This window comes from Vombatus ursinus, unplaced genomic scaffold, assembly GCF_900497805.2.
Source record: "Vombatus ursinus unplaced genomic scaffold, bare-nosed wombat genome assembly UNPS02014812.1, whole genome shotgun sequence".
NCBI classification, from domain to species: Eukaryota; Metazoa; Chordata; class Mammalia; order Diprotodontia; family Vombatidae; genus Vombatus; species Vombatus ursinus.
Window position 1 is genome coordinate 39,512,924 of NW_020954590.1, and position 21,385 is coordinate 39,534,308.

The 21,385-nt window shown below is 37.1% G+C and overlaps 2 protein-coding genes across 4 annotated transcripts in view; both read right to left on the minus strand.

The window, feature by feature from the left end:
• LOC114053839 (ankyrin repeat domain-containing protein 12-like) overlaps positions 1 to 2,273 on the minus strand; it is a 190,164-nt gene extending 187,891 nt beyond the window's left edge. For all 3 annotated transcript variants that reach the window (XM_027876962.1, XM_027876963.1, XM_027876961.1), the window contains exon 1: positions 2,144 to 2,273. The gene's annotated coding sequence lies outside the window, so the exon portion shown is untranslated. The remainder of the gene's footprint in view (positions 1 to 2,143) is intronic.
• Positions 2,274 to 8,408: 6,135 nt separating this feature from the next.
• LOC114054100 (NADH dehydrogenase [ubiquinone] flavoprotein 2, mitochondrial) overlaps positions 8,409 to 21,385 on the minus strand; it is a 41,816-nt gene continuing 28,839 nt past the window's right edge. Inside the window, exons 6-8 of the mRNA XM_027877216.1 lie at positions 20,967 to 21,076; positions 15,002 to 15,078; positions 8,409 to 8,605 (exon numbers count right to left, since the gene is read on the minus strand). Of these exons, the coding sequence (XP_027733017.1) occupies positions 8,512 to 8,605; positions 15,002 to 15,078; positions 20,967 to 21,076 (281 nt within the window). The 3' untranslated portion in view covers positions 8,409 to 8,511. The remainder of the gene's footprint in view (positions 8,606 to 15,001; positions 15,079 to 20,966; positions 21,077 to 21,385) is intronic.

Sequence of the window (21,385 nt, forward strand, 5' to 3'; positions counted from 1 at the left end):
TCATCTTTGTTATAGAGATCAAAATCCCTTCCTTAAAATCCTTACACTGACTTCCAAATCAAATATAAGCTTTTTTTCTTCTGATGTTATGAACTAATATCAGGGACTAAGCACCATGTGAATTTTTTATGCTTCACTTCTTTACCTCATTCTTCCACATAGTTTTATACTGTTGTATAAACTATTTTTTTTCTTACTTCCCACAATACTTCTCTCTCCTTCAATAACTTTGCTGCTTCTATGAAGACCACCCAAAAGACAATATGAGATGGGCTAAGTGGCGTTTTAAAGGTATGTTACCTCTTGTTCTAATTTCTGTTCTAGGAAGACCATATGTTCTTCTTCTTAATGCCATATTTACATCTGATCTGTTCTCAAGATAAGCCTTCGAATAGGAATTGTGCAGACTTTTAAAAGTCTAATTAGTACTTTTGTCAACTGTAAAAGGTCTTTGTCTAGAATCTTTTTTTTTTTAATTTCCAGGTAATATATTAATGCTTTAAAATGCTCTAAATGAGCATTAAAACAACAATATCACTACCACTTAGGAATGTAACTACTACACCCTCTTCCCTATCTCATTTTGTTTTTAAGCTAGTTGGCGCCAAGAAAGCATATGTTCTGCCAGTGCTGAGCTAATCTCTAGGAAAGCCTGTGCATGATGATTCAAGAAACTGGAAGATCTCCTGCACTGACCTATATGCTTAAAAATGTATCCAAATATTTGTTGTCAACACTGTTCATAACTTATTAAAATTATTTCCCAGATTTCCCTCTTCCTCCATTTTTAAACTAGGCTATTTAAAACTGAAAATACCCAGAAAACTGCACCTCTTCCACGGAGTAATTATGAGATAGAAAATCCCTGAGCTCCTGTAACCACTAAAGAACCTCGGGTGCATTACACCGAGTTCTCAATTTAACCATGTCTTGGCTAAATTACAATTCAAGTTATATAGCTTAAACATTTTCCTTAAGATTTCAACGGGTTGAAATACACAACTTCCGTCTTAAACAGTTGTGCAGTGTTGTTACTAAACCAGCTGTCAGCAGCGCTTTGGTAGCTTCTCCGTACGTCGGTCTAGGTCGGCAAAACGCTTTGGGATCCTGAGTGATGAGTCACATAACATTCTCCCTCAAAATGAGATCTAAGAACGTGACAGGCAGTGATTGCTCAAGATCACCACTCAAATGGACATAAAGAAAGCAAGTGAAAAGGACTGATTGCACAATGCCAATACACGTATCCGGCGCTTAAAAACAAGGTGGCTGCTCTGCCGATGTTTCCCGTTCTCTCGAAAAACCCACGCAAGCAACAGAAATTTTCCCTTCTTTCTTCATTCACTGCCTCTCCGCACAACTCCCCTAATTCTCCCCCTCCCAGCCACATCGTTTCGGAAGCTGCTCCATGTGAACTGACAAGCTGAAGCCTCCGTTCCATCCCCCGCCCCCCCGCCAAGCAGTCTACAAACACCGGCGGGAGTGCGCCCGCGCGCCCGGGCGCCTCCCTTCACGCCTTGGCACCCACAGGCGGCGCCCTCTTGGAGCCACCGAAACACATACACACGCTCACTCAGGCGCGCGCGCACCCACACACGCGGAGGCGCGCGCGCGAGCACGCTCGCTCGCTCCCTCCCTCCCCAGCCCCCGCCATATTACGGAAGGCAGCCGCACCGGGAAACCTCCCGAGACAGGAGGACAGGGTAGCAGGGAGGAAATCCCTCCCAGTCTAGCAGCCACCACCCCGCGGCCCCTCTCCTCCCGCCCCCTGCCCCGTCCACTTCCCCACCCACCGTCCAGGACCCTCCCAGCACCGCCCCCCACCCCTCGCGCCGGCACAGTGACAGCCACCGGTGCTCGGGCGGCTCCACACACTGGCAGGCGGCTCAGCCCTCCGCTGCCGGTGGCGTGGAGAGAGCATCGGGAAAGACCGGCGGGGGGAAAAGGGAAATCAGGCGAGGCGAGCCAGGGTGTTGTCGGGGGCAGGAGGACTGTTAACGGTCTGCCTGTCACTGCCCTGCCCACCACCGCCTCAGTTCGGCCCCATCCCCGCACTGGGGAGGACACGTTCAGCCCAGAGTTGGGATGGACCCGCTGCCGCGGCTGGGAAAGATGGGTGAGGAAAAGGGGGCGCGTCCTTTACCTTGTGCGGGAGAAGTGGGGGACGAGCGGCGAAGCAGGATTGTGGGGTCTCCTCTCGGGCGCCGGGGAAATAGCTCGCAGTCGAGCTCCTCCTTCCTCCTCTGCTTCTCAGTCCCCGCCACGCCCCCCCTTCCCTTACCCACCCCTATCCCCGTTCTTGTTCCGGGGTTTAACCCCGGAGCGGGAGGCTCAGCGTCGCCGCTGTCCTCGTCGCCGTCACCGCCACAACCTCCACTAACACCACTGCCGGGGTCGGGTTTGAAAACATCTCCTGTCTTCGCCCGTCCCTCACCACAGCCTTCTCGCTCCCAGGATCAGCCCCGCCCCGCGATTGGCTGTGGCTCTGGCACGTGACTCACCAGCAGGCACGGGACACGCGGCGTGACGACCCCGCCTCCTGGATGCCCCGCCCCCAGTCTCCCTCCTCCTCCACTACCCTCTTATCCCCTTCCCCTTCATCTCTACAGATAACGAGAAACTAACACGGCTGTGGGGGGTTGGAGCGGGGGGAAGGGAGGGAGCCGGGATATACCAAGTGTAGAACCCCGACCGGGGGTTGGAGCTTTAACTCTTCCCTTTATGCTTATACTGCTCGCCGCAGAAGCAAGTGGTGCCTCCCCCGTCCACCCCGGGGTATCCCCCGCCTTTCCTCACCCCCTCCCTCTCTCCCTCCTGACTCCCCCCTACCTCCCCCCTGTCATTCGACTCAAGGTGGGAGGGGGCGATCAAAGAGAGGGAGGTTGCAGCGCAGGCGCTGCTGACGCTGCGGCGCCAACGGCCTCCATTCTAGTTTTCCGTGGAGACGGTGGCTGCGGCTGCGACTGGAAACTTCTGGAAGTGGCAGCGGCGGCGAGCTTCTTTTTGGGGTATACCTATATGTTATATTTGTAGTGGGGGTGTTATTGCGTGCCCGAACTCCGGGTAAAATTGCTAAGGGACTGTGGGGAAAGATGCGGGCTTTCTCCACTATTAAATTCTCGGCCTCGGGTCTGCTGGCTTCAGGCTGTGGTGGGAGGGGTGAGGTGGGGGCCGATTGCGCAGTGAGTATTTCCACACCCAGCAGTGCGCCTGCGCTGGGCTTTGCAGCCGAGTGAATTGGCCCAGCCTAGTGCCTAGGGGCGGAGGAGGCAGCGTTAGCTCCCAAAGAATGGGAACTGTCGGCCGTGCTCCGATTGTAATGCGAAATGCGCCTGCGCCATGCCTTGGCCAATGGAAGGTAGAGAGAAGGGAGACCAGGAACGCCGATATATAGAAGCGTCTACTCACCATAGAGTCGGGTGGAGTTAGAACTATTAGCGTGGCCTTGAACACCGCTGTCCCTCAAAGTAACCTTTTGTTACTAATTGGGGAGGGACGACTTAAATGCACTTTTTGTAAACACTCCTTGGGTCATTTAGAAGCTAGATAGGTGCCATATTCAGATTTGCCCCTGGAGGTGAATGTGTTGAGGAAAATTTGCTCTAGCAAGGTCAGTACATCGATTTGTTGGTTTTTATAATTGTGGGTTTAAAGCATTTGATTTGAGGTAAAAGCTTTCTGCACTGCTTGACCTGGTCAGTGAGCTCTTCCTCTTAACCCCTGGTAGTATTTACGTAGTACCACTCATGACGTTCAGCATATGCTAACCTTGCAACAGTTTTGTTTTTCCAAATTAAGGATAAATTCAGTTTCCAACCAAATAAAACACTTAAGTTCACGGACCCTAATTTATGCTTTGTATTGCCACTGAATGTAACAAAGTGTCAAACTGATGAGGATGAGAATAATCGGATTATTTGGGTAGGCATGAGATACATTACAAATATAGCTGTTTTCTCATTTTCCCATGTCTGCGTTATGCCAGCCCAAACTGCAGGATGTGTGTGTGGCACAGCACTTAAATATAAAGGAGCACAAAGATAAAAAGAAATTCATTTGATTTTCCTCCCTCGTTTCTAGCATTTCCCTAAGCATCCTCATAGCAGTTGGGTGGAAGAGAAACTTTGATGATGTAGTGGAACAGGGGTGGGGAACCTGAGGCCAAGGCCACGTGTGGTCCTCCAGGCCGGAGGTTCACCACCCCTGGTTCTAGTCTAACCCGGATAGAATTCTAGCTGTTAAAAGCATTAAGAATGAGGTGTTATCACTTACAGCTTTGTTATTTACTGACCTGTATACAGGGTATCAACCCCTCAGTAGAATGTAAATAACTGGAGGGCAGGGGCTGCGTTTGTTTTTGTCTTAGACTAAGTATCTTATGGGTGTAATAGTTTGTCCAGTACTGCTAGCAGGTGTATAATAAATGCTTAATGGATTGGATAAAAATCAAGATAAATAATTTAGTGTAGATTTGTTTATAACCTTCAGTTATTATTGTAATCAATTATTTCCACAGCAATAGTACATTATACAAAATTTAATGATATTTTATTAGTTGAGCTGTAAAATTGCCAGTGTGGAAACCTAAAGTATTCTCTACTGCTGGTTTAGGCTGTGTTGAAATAGATGTTTGTGTATGCACACGTGCACAGAGTTGCTTTATCAACTAAAAAAAAATCAATTTACCTGTTCATATATCCAGTTAAAAATATTTAGACATTCTGAGGTGAAAAATGACGTTGAAGATTATCTGTGTATTTAATTTATTCATGCTATCTTTAAATTTCATAATAGCTGAAGTTCATATATATAGTGCTTTAAGGTTTTCAGTGCTCTCTATATATTCTCATTTGATACAATAACCCTGTAAAGTGTAGATACTATTATTTCTATAATTTTAGAGATGAGACTCAGAAGTAACTTCCTAAGGGTCACACGTGTAAGTGTCCTGGCTCTTGACGTAACATCCAGACACAACCCACTGCACAGTGTTTTAAGAGAATGCCCTAGGAATTATATGATACATAACCTCATTAAATGGATCTAATGTAGAACTTGCACAGAAACAGTAGCAAGAAAATATTGAAATTAATGAGGATCTGCCAGTTGAGGTTTGCATTAAGCTAATCATAACCTTAGTAAGTGGAAGCAATGGAGACTCACCATTTATTCAGTGTGAACTATAGTTTTATTCTTCATTGTGAAACTGGGGTTACAAACCAAGCAATTTAGTAATTTCGAAGAAATTAAAGCCAGACCTGCATGATAAAAAGTATCATAAATTCAACAAAACATATTAAGTACCTGCTCTTGGAAGAGCGTTGTACTAGGCCCTGAAAGACAGTTTTGCTAAGATAGTTGGTAGAGGTATGTGTTCTGGCAGTAAGCCTGATAAAAAAGCTTTTATTCCCCATTTGTACACTGAAGTAGTTGATGACACACAGCAGTGCCTTTCTTTGGTAGAGACTTCTTCAGCAGTAAAAACATTTTTAAAAAAACTCATTGTGCTAAAAATTAATGTATGGGGTTATTAAAAACCTAATATACCAAATCCCTGCTCTACTTCAGGTTTTTGTCATTTGTAATTCTGAATTTTCAAGACACTTTATTGAACCTATAGTTACCCTGAATGGGGAACTCATGTACTTACTTGTAGTGTGAGTCAGCTTGTGCCCTTTTCTTTTGGTTTAAATGCCATAAAAAATGCAGTCACTAACAAATACAAGGATAGAAACTGGACCTGTGATTTAATTGGTATAAGGAACTACGGGGTGATACTTCTGCCTAGAGCACAGAGAGGTTAAGTGACTTGCCTAGGATTATCCAGCCAATGTGTGTCAAAAGCAGGATGTGAAATCTGAGTTGGAATTAGAAGGACCCAGAATTCTAATAAGGATTCTAATTCTGCCTCTGACACTTAGTTCTGTATGATTATGGATACGTCAGGTAACCTCTGTAAATCTCAGTTCCTTCATCTGTAAAATGAGGGCAATAATAACACTTAATTCTCTAGATTGCTAAGCAATCTGCAAACCTTGAAGTACAATATTATCAGTTTGTTATTAAATGGATTTAACTACATAGTTGAAATGCTACTATAAAGAAGAAACCTGTGTACAATTATTTTTGCATTCTCAGAGTAGTTAATGTAGACACAAGAAATTTCACACAACAATTGGTGTAGAATTGAAAACTTTCTGGCCCTTGTAATATTTATACAGTAATTCTTTTTGACGAGATGCTTTTTTTAATTCTTATTCACCATAATGGTCACTGTCCATGCCAAGTACTATATAATGTACTAATAGAGATAAGAAAAAAGCTGAACTCTTTAAAGGGCTAATCAATTTGCTGTTAAGCAGGAAATTGCCCTTTAACTCTCCCACTGAAACAACCAAAAGATTTAAGGGCAGGAAGTGCATGATGACTCCCTACTGGTTTCACAGCATCTTTTTTCCCTAGACTAATTTGCCATAAATTCACTGGGGAACAGTTCTCATTACTAGCTGAGCAGTTTAGAAATGTGATTTCTTACAATGATTTCATGTTATTTTGAAAAACAGTATAGATTATTAATTGAATTTACTCATACAGATAGATGAATCTGTTTGTCTTAGAAACATTTATTTAGTGCCAGCTGTATGGCAGGCACTACATTGCTGGGTCCTGGGAATACAAAGGCTAAAAGAAAGCATTTCTTACCTGCAAAGGACCTTACATTTCAAATAAGTATATAAAAAATAAATAAAATAAATCTTTAAAATTGGTGTCCTAGCTTTGGCAATATAAAAATGCAAAATTCAAGTGATAATCATACATATGCTGTGATAAAATGTGCATATTGGGAGTTTTTGTAGATATGAAGCACAGATTGTACTCTGAACATACTGTAAGGCATCTTGCATATTTTATACAAGGTCTAAGCTATCTGAAACTCTAATTTGAAGAAAAATTATCATCATATATATTAACATTATCTTTAGCATGTTTTCTCAACTAAAATCCTATGATGCCTTATCACAGAATTAACACCCTAAGTTCCTGAAGGTTATGTAAACAAAGAATGAACTCGAGTAGGTTCTACCAAACTAGGAAAGTGTTGAGTGTGGGCCTCATGGGAGTCTGTATGTCTGTAGATCAGTCTAGCTTACTTCAGGGAGGCTCAAAGCCAAACTGACTGTAAGGTAACTCTAAAAGACCATCTACTAAATTATAGAAAGGTTATTTGCATTCAGCATTGGTGGAAGACACAATTATAGATCTTTACAGCACTAAGGTATTGTGACATTTACCTAAAATGCTTTCTTCCATTCCATTCCCTTAACACATTATATAGTAATTAATGCCTAACAGGCTTTAAATAACTTTGTTTCAAGGTCCTTGCTACAGCTTTTTTACTTTTCTAATTTAAAAATTAAACTTTAATATTTCTGTATATTAAGCATTAAATAGACATTACTAATAAAAAATCCAACCATATCCAGCTATGCCTTTGTGTTTCAGAATTTTATAGATAAGGTAAAAAGGATATCATAGAAGGCTTTAGCAGAGAAAGAATATTTTTAAAATAATATTTTTAAGCTTCATTCAGGAATGGGTTAAAGAGAAATAGTTGTGATTTTGGGCTATTGATGTTTGCTCGCAGAAAATTCAGTTAGTCCCTAGAAACCCTAAGTAAACATAAATAGATATTTGCCTATGTATGCCAAGGTAAAAGCCGTTAACTTTTTCAATTCTGTAAAATTATGGGTTATTTTTACTTGAATAGAAAATACATTTTGTGTTATCTATACATCTAAGAAGAATGTCTGACTTGTTAGTAATCTTTCTGAGTCAGAGTAGCCAAAGACAACTTTAGTGTATCTATACGTGATGGAAGCTTTTCCTTTTTAAAATGATGGTTCTGAAAACAAGTAAGATAATTTTCTTATCCCACTACCTAAAGCATTCCTGGAGTAAATTGCTATTTGGAAAATGAAATGATGTACTTGTGTGAATATATACATCCTTGAAACAGTGCCTGGCACATAGTAAGTTCTATATAAATGTTAGTTATCATTAGTAGTATTATTATTAATCTTATATTTGGAAGAAATACTGACATAATGTTTTAGAGAATGTTTATATTAACTCAATTGTAATTATAATAGCAATAGAATATCAAAATACAATTTTAAAAACTAAAATGTGATAAAAACTATACTTGAATACTTTTTCATGTCAAATGTGAACTCAATGTGTTGCTGAAATGGATATAGTTGGAAAAAATGTTTGGTACAACTTATGGGATGTCTTACTAGCCACTGCACCCAAAATGTTTAAGAGGATATTTTGTAGTTTTTACATGGTATTTACAATTATAAAGGCTCTATCACCACCAGGGTAAACACAAACCAGAATGTACAATATTGAACATTTGCATGGATGAGATTAGTTTTAATTTATTTTAGATGTACGGAGAAATATTTTCACAGGTCTTTTTGGGTTTTTAGACAAATTCATATAAATTACTTAGAGGCCTGATTGCACACCAAAACCAGGTCCTTTGGGTGGCTCAGTCAAAGATGTAAGACCACCAGCTGGCTCACAAGAGAAACGTCCACTCCTTGAAGAAGGAAAAAAAAAAGAAAAAAATCGTTTACTCAAAATAGTCCCAAAGGATTTAGAACTATTAAGCAGAAAGATAGGTGTGAAATAACTTTTTTTTTAAGTTCAAAAACCCAAGAAATAAAAATAACGAATCTTTATTGTTTGGCCATTTCAAAGTGAAATCATAGACTAAATTCTTAAGGGTTGTCTCATCTTCCAACCTATAACTGGCTTGATTTAAATAAAACTATCATTCATTCCTTTTTTACTCCTAAAAGATATGTAATAGATACATGAAAATTTACCACAATTCTACAAGGAAAAGATGGTAAAAATAGATTGAAAACGGAAACAAACAACAAATTATTACTCAAGCAAATAAATGGCAGTGGTATGGATTTCAAAAGCCATCTTTTAAAAATTCAAATATGCTCTTAACTAGTTGCCTGATCCTGAACAAAAAATTTAACTTCATGCCTTAGGTTCCTCATTTATAAAATGAAGGGGTTGTACTTGTTCACTTCTAAAGTCCCTTAAATTCTAAATCTATGAACTTAGGACCTTTATTTTGGAATTTCACTTAAATAGAGATTCATTACAATGAATGAAATGAAGTTCAGTATTGCATGTTGTTTGTCTTTTGTACTTGAAGATTAATAATATCACAGGGTGGCGTCTTGAGTTGCACGTGAATTGGATTTAAGTGAGGCAGAGTTGCACAGTCATCAGCCTCACTTTCTCTTCCAGTCATGGAAGTCCAGGGGCAAGACAAAAGTCAAGATGACTGGCAATGGCCCAGGATGCAGTGGATGACCTTGGTATCTTCGATATCAGACCAAGCTCTAAGCACTCCACAGCACCTGCTTCAGCTGCATTTATGGCTGTTGGAACAAATTGTTTTCATCTGCCCATTCTGCTGTGGAAGTCTCCACATATGGGATAGACATTGCCCTATTTCACTGACTAGTTTGAGGCCTGTAACTTACCTTCAACCAGGTTTAGCCTGTCTGCCCAGACAGTATTGCATATAATTCTCTTTACAATGACTATATTTGGAAACAGAAGTACTGGGTTCTTTCTGGCTTTGAGAATATTTTCTGGGTTGCTTGAAAATAATGCCTCTGGGTCATGAGGAGCAAAGTCAAAGCATACTTGTAATTTGCACTTTTTGCTAAGAGGATATGTTGGTGTTAGGATTATCTAAAAATATCCTTTGGATACTGGAGCAAGCAAGGTGACTAGCACAGAAATAAAAATGAAGGACTGCAGATTCGGAAGAAGCAATCAATAAGAAATTATTTGATGTATCACTTACTAGGGGCTAGGCCCTAAGGGTACAAACACCAAGAATAAAACAATTCCTGCTCTCAAGCAGATTATTTTAACAAAGATCTATATATAGAAACAATGTTAGAGCAGAGGTAACAACCTGTCTTACTCTACTTTCAATTCTCCTGTCCCTAAAATCATCTTTCCAGTCTCAACACTATATATCACATTAATAGATCCCAGCTCTACACCTACCTATTTTCATCTCTCTTATTCTCTGATAATTTATCCTGTCTTCACTCAGAAAATGTTCATGGATACTGGCTTATTCAGTTCCTAATCCATTTCTAACTTTCTTCCCTCCCTCGGTTTGCTAAATCATACACTGTCACTATCTGTACAGCTCTCAGCTTTTTATAAACTAGCTCTCTTAAATGATACTTTCACAGGGGCAAGGCAAGACTGGTATCTAATTTTAGTGTTTTGGTTTTCTAAAGTACTTCCTGTTGGTTGATTTTTATGCCGCTATTCCATTTGGACAAATACTCAGTGACCTTTTCAAATACAGATTTTATCAGTTCTTAGTGCAGCATGTTTGTTAACAGAAGAGACTAAAATGTCTAAACCAAGGATCTGAATCTCAATCCATTTTACAGAAGAAATGAACTGAAGTTCCAAGTGGGTAATAAATATGAAAGTTGACTTAATGTTTCTTGACATTAAATGCTATGTGAAATTGATTATTTCCTTAATGTGCATACTTGAAATGCCATCTTTTTGCCTATACCTTTTCTTCACAGTAAATTCCAAAAGTAAATGAATTTTATCTCCCATTGCTACCTTAACCCTACCATATCCAAACTCTCAAATTTGGCCTTTGGGGGACCAGAAAGTTAAAAATAGCATTTCACATTTAAGTTCCCTAATTTCTGATCCTTTCATGCTAATCTTATTTTTAATATAAAAAAATTATAAAAGGGTATGTGTGTAGGGTCAGGTATCAGTAATCAAAGGACTGGAACTCTGGGCTTCCTGTGGTCTTAGTTCTGTTCTGTAATCCCCCTTTTCCTTTTCTTATCTCACAAAACAAGATTGTCAAACCATATACTTTCATTGGATTCAATGAGGAAAAAATTTAAATGGAATTTTTAAAATCTACTCCCTAATCCATACCTAATAATCTTGTAAAAGCTCTAACTATAGTGAGCACTTTGACATTTTAGAATACTACTCAGTATTTCTAGATTCACTTAAAAATCTCAGAAATAAATTAGCGAAGTACAGGCCCAAATATTTAATTTAAAAGAATGTACCCAAAACAAAATGGGAAGTCATGCTTTTATATTTTTGTGAGTTTATTGATTTATTAATAAGTGCTAAATAATAAGATCATAGATTTAGAGCAAGAAGAGATCTTTTAGGTCATCCAGGCCAATTCTGTAATTTTATACATAAGGGAACTGAAGCCCAGGAATTGTCCAAGATCCTATTAGGTAGTAAACAGAGGCAAAGTCTGAACCCACCTCTTGTGACTTGAGAGGCAGTAAGTGCTTTCTGTTTTCTAAGACACTGCCTCTCCTATGACCACTAGAGGGCTGGCAGTTTTCCATTCACAATGGAAACCCCAAACATTTGCAAATGTTAGTCAGTTCAGAGGTGGTCTGGACTAAAACAATGTGTTTACTTTATTTCTATTTACCTATTTCTTGATTACCAAAGAATTTTAAGGGGAAAAAAAAAACTTCCAGGGGTAAGTAGGTGGCCCAGTGAATAGAGCACCAGCCCAGAAGTCAGGAGAATCTGAGTTCAAATTCCGCTTCAGACACATTAACACTTAATAGCTGTGTGACTCAGGGCAAGTCACTTAATCCCAATTGCCTCACCAAAAAAAAAAAAAAATTTCCAGCAGCAATATAGATAAAAAGTTACATCCAAGCTACTGAATTTTGCTATTTTGTACTGAAAAAAGATTTGGTAGAATTGAAGTTTGGAGATTTCTGTACTTGGATTTCATTTATCTTCAATGTCATTACCATAATCAATAAAAAACTGAAAAGGCACTTTGCAATATTGTCAAACAATCACTGAATGGGATATACTATAGGGAAATTCAGAAATGAGTAATGTAAAAACAAAAGACAGCAAAAACATGAATTTTAGATTTCTCTTATTTTTATATTATCTTCATTTCCAAATCTCCCTCCTTGTAACAAAAACAAAAAACAAGCAGTTCAAAATTAAGCAACACACCAACATAGCTGACAGGATATTTAAGTCCCCCACACCTCTGCAAAGGATTAGAAAGGGAGGTGAATTTTATCATCTCTTTGGAGAAAAACTTAGAAAAGGTTAATTGTGCAGTTTAACTTCTAAAACTTTTTAAAAAGAATTGAAAAGATGCCTCAATTTTATAAAGTTTAAAAAAATTTGGACAGATGCTGAGATATTCTTAATTTATATATTCCAGTTAAACTTAAAAAACAGAGTTCATTAGTGGGAGCTATATTACTAAACAATATGCTAAATGGAACAATCTCTACCTTATAAATAATGGAAAGGGTTCCCCAAATAGAAATGCAAGGAGGCATGGCTAACAAAATTCTTTTGTAAGGCTCAGAGGCTCAGATCCACTCCTGGTTGACAAGATCTAAGGTACTACTTATTGACCTCAATCTAGTGTCTCCCAAGGGCATTGTATACAAATGCAATTAACACAAAGGGTATCGGAGATAAAAAAAAGGATGAAGATATGGAATTATTGTACTTATTTTTAGGGTTAAGGAATAATGAAAATATGAAGCATAATTTGTAGTACAATTTGGCAGCTGAAGATTTCCATAGCAGTTTATTGTAGTGAAGGGGCATAGGGAGATCACAACAAAATGAAAAAAATCTCAAGAAACATTATTCAGAAGAGCGGAACAATTAAATGAATATGCCTGAATAGGGAGACATCTGAGATGATGTTTTAAAATGACATCTACAAAAAATGAAAGAAATCACACTTATAGTCAAGGATAAATACAAATATAGAATAAATTTATCAGACCATTATCATAAAAGCTAAATAGAGTCTAGAAGAAGCTGAGACTTAGGAAAAATTACAACGTTCATTTTTAAAGCTATGTTCATAACAGCAAGAAAAGGAAATGAGTTAGGCCCAGTTTGAGCCAGATAGTTTAACGTTAACAAATGAAAAAGGAATTATACTCAGTAACTTTGCATCAAGGAAAATAGTTTCAAAACTCAAAAAAGTATAACAAAAAAAGGGGAAATAAAGCTCAACAAGGGTGAAGAAGTAGTAATGAGAGCACATTGCCAAGTCTCCAGATTCAGATAAATAACATCACAAAGCACTAATTCAGATGTGATCCTATGGAAAGATTTAACTTTGGGAAATCAGGGAGAAGAGGAAAAGTGCCAAAAGATCACAAAGATAGGTAAATAGTATCTCAGTTTTCAAACAAACAAGATAGATCCAAGAGTGTACAGACTAGTACAAATGTTGCTGATCCTTGGTATTAAAAAAAAAAGCCAAATAAAGATTTAAAAGTTGATGAGCAGGTGGATCTCAGAAAAGCCTGGAAAGACTTACATGAATAGACGCAAAGTGAAATAAGCAGAACCAGGAAAACATTGTATGACAGTAACAGCATTGTGTAGTGATCAAGTATAAATGAAAGAACTGATGGAGTCTGAATGCAGATCAAAACATACTATTTTCATTTTTACTTTTTTCATGTTTTTTTCCCTTTTGGTCTGTCTTCTTTCACAACATGGCTAACATGGAAATATGTTTTACACGATTGTACATATATAACCTATATCAAATTGCTGACTGTTAGGAAGAGGGGAGGGGAAGGAGAAAATTTTGGAACTCAAAATTTTGTAAAAATGAATATTGAAAATTGTCTTCACACATAATTACAAAAAATAAAATACTAAAAAATTATGTGTGAGCAATTAATGAATGCATATTAGTTTCTATGAATCATTTCTTTTTTCCTAAGAACATGGCACATGTAATTAATGTTTCGTTTTTTGGTAATGCTACTAGAGATGACAGACACAGTATATATCCTGATTTTTAGCAGGACATTTGATGGTCTCATGGTATGCCCTTGAACAAGATAAAGAAATCTAGACTACATAACTTAGTGGATTTACAGAGAACTGTTTGAGCAACAAAACTTGAAGATCATTGACTTAAGAGAGCTGTCAAAAGGATTCTCTAGTGGCATGCCACAGGGCTATGTAACTGGTATGCTCTACCTCATTTCACCATTTTTACAAGACAAAAACACTCATCAAAAATGATGAGACGAAGCTGGGATAATTCTTTAGCTGGCAGAATCTTAAGTCAAAAGGATCTAGGAAAATGGCTTTAATGTACAGAAACTTCAAAAAAATGTATTTTAAAAAAATGAAATGACTTTCATTTAAAAATCAACAGTAGAATTATAAAATGGAAGAGTGGTTTAATGGCACTTCCACAGGGAAAAACAAAAGAGAATTCTAGTTATTCTGAAGTTCAGCATGAACTAACAGTTTGAAGTAGCTGGTAAAACAAAATAAAAAAAGTAACCTAAAGTTCATATTCAGCTAAAGGGACATAATAACATAGTTATGCAGAGTAAAGTAGAATTCTCATAATTTATGGATCTGAGGCCATATTTGGAGTACTGTCATATTCTAAACACTCATAAAAGAGTGGTGAAGAAGTACTACTGCTAGAAGGTGTGATAATTGTGCTACCTGAGGAAATATCTAGAGGTGCTTAGCCCACAAAGAGAAGACTAGAAGACTTAAGGGGAATATGATAGATATTTGGAGTTCTGCCACATAGAAAGAAACAGGCTAGATATTGTGTTGTTTCTAGTGGTAGAATGAGAACTAGGAGACAGAATATAATAAAGCATATTTTGGATCAAAATAACTTTATATGGGCTTAATTATGAGACAGACTGTTTTCAAGGAGACTTAATCTGATAGGGACGTTAATTGTAGTAAAGATTCCTGCTTTAGGGAGAAAGTTAGATTAAGTGACCTCTAAAGTCACTTCCAACACCTGTAAACTGAAGGAACAAATGTTTCCTTTAGACGTGTAAGCATTTACATTTGTGTTATATAAATAAAAACATACCTTGGTCCAGGTTTTGGAACATTGCCCACTTTCAGCTCATCAATTATCTCTTCAATATCCTTAGGTGTCAAATCTTCCTATGAGCAAAATAAGAGATTTTAAATTATTTTAGATTGTCGAACATGGGATTACTATATACTACGTAAATCAGGGGTTGGGGAACCTGCAGCCTCAAGGCCACATGTGGCCTTCTAGGTCCTTTTGACTGAGTCCAAGTTTTACAGAACAAATCCTTTTATTAAAGGGATTTGTTCTGTGAAGTTTGGATTCAAAGGACCACATGTGGCCTCAAGGCTGCAGGTTCCTCACCCCTGACATACAACATTTTTAATACTTTTTTTGATCAGGTAACAGTGAGGGCTGTTTTCTTTTTGGGTAGCTGAGAACACTTCCATTGACTAGGATCTAGTGTACATGATGGGGCAGACAGGCAGTATAGTGTATGAAAAAGAACTGGAAGTCGAGTTAAGAGAACGCTTCTTTGAGCCTATTTCTTCCTCTTCTACAACTGTAAGGTGATTGTAGGGATACAAGTGTGACCTATTATATGACATTATCAGAGGTATCATATTTTGAAATGAAGACACTGCCCAAATTCAAATTATTTAAAATATCTACAACAATGAACTTAAATACTCTTTAAGTATGTCCATTTCAGGAAAATCTTCATTTTTATGAGTTTTTTCTCCTAGACTAGACTTGTGATTTCATTGTTACAGACCAGAGGTTGTCACCACACTTGCTAGTGCAGTCTGATCTAGATTAAAATGTAATTGAGAAATACTTAACAAAACGAGTAACAATAAAACATAGGTAACATTACATTTTAAACTAAGTCGACATAAAGACAGCAAGGATTTTTATTCGACACTAATGGTATAGACAACTACTGATGAGAAAACTCCCACTACTAATGTAGATAGCCCCCTGCTTTGTGCAGTCTTAAGAGATTAATCTGCCAGAAGCACTGAAAGGTTAAGTGACTCTGTCAGTCTAATACCCAGTATGTCTAAGGGTGGTACTTAATTCAAGGTTTTGCTGATTCTTAAGTGAGCTCTTTATCCAGTATGGCATGCTGCCTTTCTAATGCCTGTAGAGGTAAACAGCGTTTTGGTGGAATAAACTTCAAAAATTAAAAAATTTCAGCCAAAAATTGCTAACTGCAAAAAAAGAGAAACAAGTAGAATACTGATACCTAAACCACAAAAAGTAAAAACAGAGAAAGAAAATTATAGACCAATTTCATTAATGAATATGGATGCAAAATGCCTAAATAAAATACAAGCTAATAACATCATAGCCAAATGGGATTCATACCAGGAAGACAGGGAAGGTTTGACATAAGGAAAACTATAAACATAATTGAGTATATCAATAATAAAAGTGACAAAAATCATATAATCAATAGATACAGAAAAAGTATTTGGTTAAGTCTAACGCTTATTTCTATTAAAAACACTTGAAAGTCTAGGCATAAATGGACTTTTCCTTAAATTGATAAGAAGCATTTACCTAAAACCAATTAGGAAGTATTATTTTGTAATGGAGATAAGCTAGAAACCATGAAACAAGGATACCTATTGTCACCATTATTATTAAATATTGTATTGGAAATCCTAGCAATAGCAATATGAGAAGAAAAAGAAACAGAAGAAATTAGAATAGGAAATGAGGTAATAAAGCTATCTGTTTTTGCAGATGACAAAATGACATACTTGGAAAATCCTAAAGACTCAACAAAAAAGTTAATTGAAATAATTTCAGCAAAGTAGCAGGATATAACGTAAACCTACATAAATCATCAGCTTTCCATATTACAAACAGGATCCTACAGGAAGAGATAGAGATACCCTATTTAAAATAACTCTAGGCAGTATAAAATACCTGGGAATACACCTACCAAAACAAACCCAGGATCTATATGAACAAAACCATAAAAAACTTTGTACACAAATAAAATCAGATTTAAATAATTGGAAAAATAGTAATTGTTCATGGGTAGGCAGGGCTAATATAATAAAAACAACAATTTCACCAAAATTATGTATTTGATGCCATCCCAATTAAATTACCAAAAAATCATTTTGCACAGCTAGAAATAACAAAATTCATTTGGAAGAACAAAAGGTCAAGAATATCAAAGAACTAATGGAAAAAATGTAAAGGAAAGAGGTTTAGCAGTACCAGATCCTAAACTATATTATAAGGCAGTAATTATCAAAACTATCTAGTACTGGCTAAGAAATAGAAAGGTAGATCAGTGGAACAGAGTAGACATGATCTACAGCAGCAAATGAATATAGATACCCAGTGTTTGACAAGTGTAAAAACTTAAAAGTTTTTGGGATAACAATTCATTATTTGGTAAAAATGTTGGGAAAGCTATAAAGCGGTCTGGCAGAAATTGGGCATAGGCCAATATCTTACACTAATTACCAAGATAAGGTCAAAATGGATACATGACCTTGATATAAAGGGAGATATTACAAGAAAATTTTAAGAGCATGGGACATACTACCTATCAGATTTATGGATAGGTGAACAATTTATAAACAAACAAGAGGTAGTGTTGTAAAATATAAAATGGATAATTTTGATTACATTATTAAAAAGGCTTTGTACAAATAAATGTAGCCAAGATCAGAAGAAAAGCAGAAAATTGGGGGAAAAATTTTATAGACTTCCTCAAATAAAGGTCTCATATCTCAAATATATAAAGAACTTTGTCAAATCCATAAGAATGCAAGTAATTCCACAATTAATAAATGGTCAGAGGGGCAGCTAGGTGACGTAGTGGATAGAGCACTGGCCCATACGTCAGGAGGACCTGAATTCAAATGCGGCCTCAGACACATAACACTTACTAGCTGTATGACTCTGGGCAAGTCACTTAACTCACACACACACACACACACACCAAAAAAAAGGTCAAAAGATCTGAATACAGTTCTTTGGTGAAGAAATCAAAACAATTTAGTCATATAAAAAATGCTCTAAATCATTGATTGGAGAAGTACACATTAAAACAGCTTGAGATACTCTATTACACCTATCAGATTAGCTAAAATGATAGAAGGGGAAAGTGACAAATGTTGGAGGGGACATGGAAAAACTGGAACCATAACTCATTGTTGGTGGATCTGTGAGCTGATGCAACCATTTGGAGACAGATTTGGAACTATGCCCAAAGAGCTATTAAACTGCCTATACCCTTTGACCCAGCCATACCACTATTAGGTTTGTTTCCCAAGAAGATTAAGGAAAATGGAAAAGAACCTACATAATCTAAAATATTTATAGCAGCTCTCTTTGTGGTGGCAAAGAACTGGAAACTCTGGGGATGTCCATCAATTTGGGAATGGCTAAACAAATTGTGGTATATGTTCATGATAGAATATTACTCTGCTGTAAGAAATGAGCTCAATGATTTTAGAAAAGCATGGAGACCTCCACAAAATAATCGAGTGAAATGAACAGAACCAAGAGAATAATAGCAGTATTGTTTTAAGAAAAACTCTGAGCAACCAAGTCATTCTGACTATTATAAATACTCAAAATTAACCATAAAGATCCTATGAAGGAAGATGCTGTTTAAATCTAGAAAGGAATATTGTTGTGGTATAGGAAATGATGAGCTGGTTCATTTAGAAATACATGGCAAGACATGGACTTAAGAAGAAAGATGCTATCCACCTTCAGAGAAACAGATGATAGAAGGAAATAAGCATAGTATGGTCTTATGTGTATGTGTATACATGTCTGTATTTATAGATGTATGTATGTATATGTATATATATCCACACTTAATTGTAACTTTCTTTGGGGAAAGGGGGGGAATTAAAGTTAATTCACAGCAGATAACAAAAGAAAACCAACAAGGAAACAAAGGAAAGCTGGGTAGCTTTGAATATAATATGTACTATTTATTATATACATTTTCTTGAAATGGAAATTTATTGTTTTATATTGAATCCTCTTCTTATGGTCTGCTGTGTACATGACAATTTTTTTTTCTTTTCTCATTTTATATTAAGTGTAAAATAAAAATTTACCAAAAGAAAAAAATTGCATTCTTGACCATATTTATAAGTTGGTAGAAACTCAACCAACTAAGAAATGTAATTCTTAGATTACAAAATTACTAAATGAATCCTGAACTTATAAACCAATAAATATCACATGATTAATCTAAATTACAAGCCTTACCTTCAGGGGAGGTTAATCAGTATTACTCTAAACCTCCTTAAATGTATTTTCTTTTCTTTTTTTTTTGCTAGGCAATGGGGTTAAGTGACTTGCCCAGGGTCACACAGCTAGTAAGTGTTCAGGATTTGAACTCAGGTCCTCCTGAATCCAGGGCCAGTGTTCTATCCACTGTGCCGCCTAGCTGCCCCCTTAAATATATTTTCTATCTCTTCTCTCCTGGCCTCTCTTCTTTTCTTTGATGATCTCTTAGCTCTCATGGTATCAGTTACCATCTGTACAAAGATGATTCCCAGAATTTATATTGTCCTGGATCTCTTTCCTGAATTCCAATCTCATTACCAACAACCTACATCTCTAACTTGAAGACCCACAGGCACTGTTAACTCAACATAGCCAAAACATAGCTGATTAAAATTCTTCTCTAAATCTATTCCTTTTAATTTCCCAATTTCTGTTGATGGCTATACTATCCTTTCATTCACTCATTTTCAAAACCTTGGAGTCATCCTTAATTCTTTCACTTTTCCTCAACCCCCCATATGCAATCTTGTTACAAAGTCTGTGTGACCTTACAAAAGTCACTTAACTAATCTGGGCCTCAAATTTCCTCACATCTAAAATGGGAGGGGGAGAGGGAGAGAAGGTGGTCAGCTAGATGGCCTTAAGGGGACGTCTAACATTAAATCTATGATACTATGATCCCTTCTCTCCATTCATATAGCTTCTATCCTAATTCAAGCCCTCATCATCTCTCCAATTCATCCTCCACACAGCTGCCAAATTCATATTCCTAAAGCACAGGCCTGACCATGTCATGGCTATTCCTAATCACTTCACTCAAAACCTCAGTGACTCCCTAATGCCTACAAGATAAAAGATGGAAGTCTCAGTCTAGCATCTGAATTCCTCCACAATCTGGCTCCCATCTACTTTTCTAGTCTTTTTTCATACTACTCCCCCCCCTTTACAAACTGTCCTTTCCCAGTCTGCTAGCTGCCCTCTGAACATGATATTAATCTCCTTCCTCTGTTCATTTGCACAGGTGATATCCTAAATCTAGAATACATTCCTCTTCTTGCTCATCTCCACCTCAAAGAACCCTTGGGTTTCTTTAAAGCATAGCTCAGGTGCTACTTCTACACAAGGCCTTTCCTCAGCATCCTGAACTATCTCTTGCTTGTAATTATTCTTCATTACTTCAGTACATGCTGTTCCCCCTCCACCCCCTTCCAGTAGAATGTAAGCTCTGCTTTAGGTTTTCATGATACTTCTCTCTCTTTCAAATATTACAAATGAAATATTTTTTTCTGAACTATTCCATGATAGACTTGCCTGGGTAAAAAGTTTAATCCTCACATGAAAAAGAAAAATTTTCTATGAAAATGCAACTTTGTAACATAATATCAGAAGACTAAGGATTATTTTTGTCTTTTTTATCACCAGTCATTTTACTGATTTTTGCCCAATGACTAAAATGCTAAAAGAGAACACTATCATTAATGTGAACCGGCACATGCTAAGAATATGAAAATAGTGTTTCGCAATGGATATCTTGAAGTATTTCAAGTGTTTGCATGGATATGAAAAAAACTCACTTCATATGTCTTAATGATGAACTCAGAAAAGGAGGTAATAACTAACCATTTCTCCTGACTAGACAAACTAGGAAAAACACAGGGAATCAAAACTTCATTTATTTAAAAGCATTTCAAGATACTATCCCACACAATTCTAAACTTAATGAAAGTGAAATACTCACATAGTAATTATCATTTATTTGAACCATCGGTGCATTTACACAGGCACCTAAACATTCCACTTCTACTAGTGTGAAAAGCTTGTCAGGTGTAGTTTCTCCAACCTTAATACCTAAAAGAAAACAAATGATTACCACTAAAGTCACATTTTAACATATAGATCTACCACCTTCTGGGATTTAGCCAGTTTTAAATATTGAGCACAGAGCATTTCAAAACATTATAAATCTTAAAAAGAAAAGGTTAAGTTTTAATAGCTACTAATATCAAGGAGGGTTTTTTAAAAGTAATTTTTTATAATTGTGTCTGTCATACACAAAGTTCTCAAATTTGTCTTTGCTAATTTACTTTGTCGGTTAACAATACAGCAAAAAACACCAGAATTTTTAGTACATAACTGTGATTGAGAAATTTAATGTGA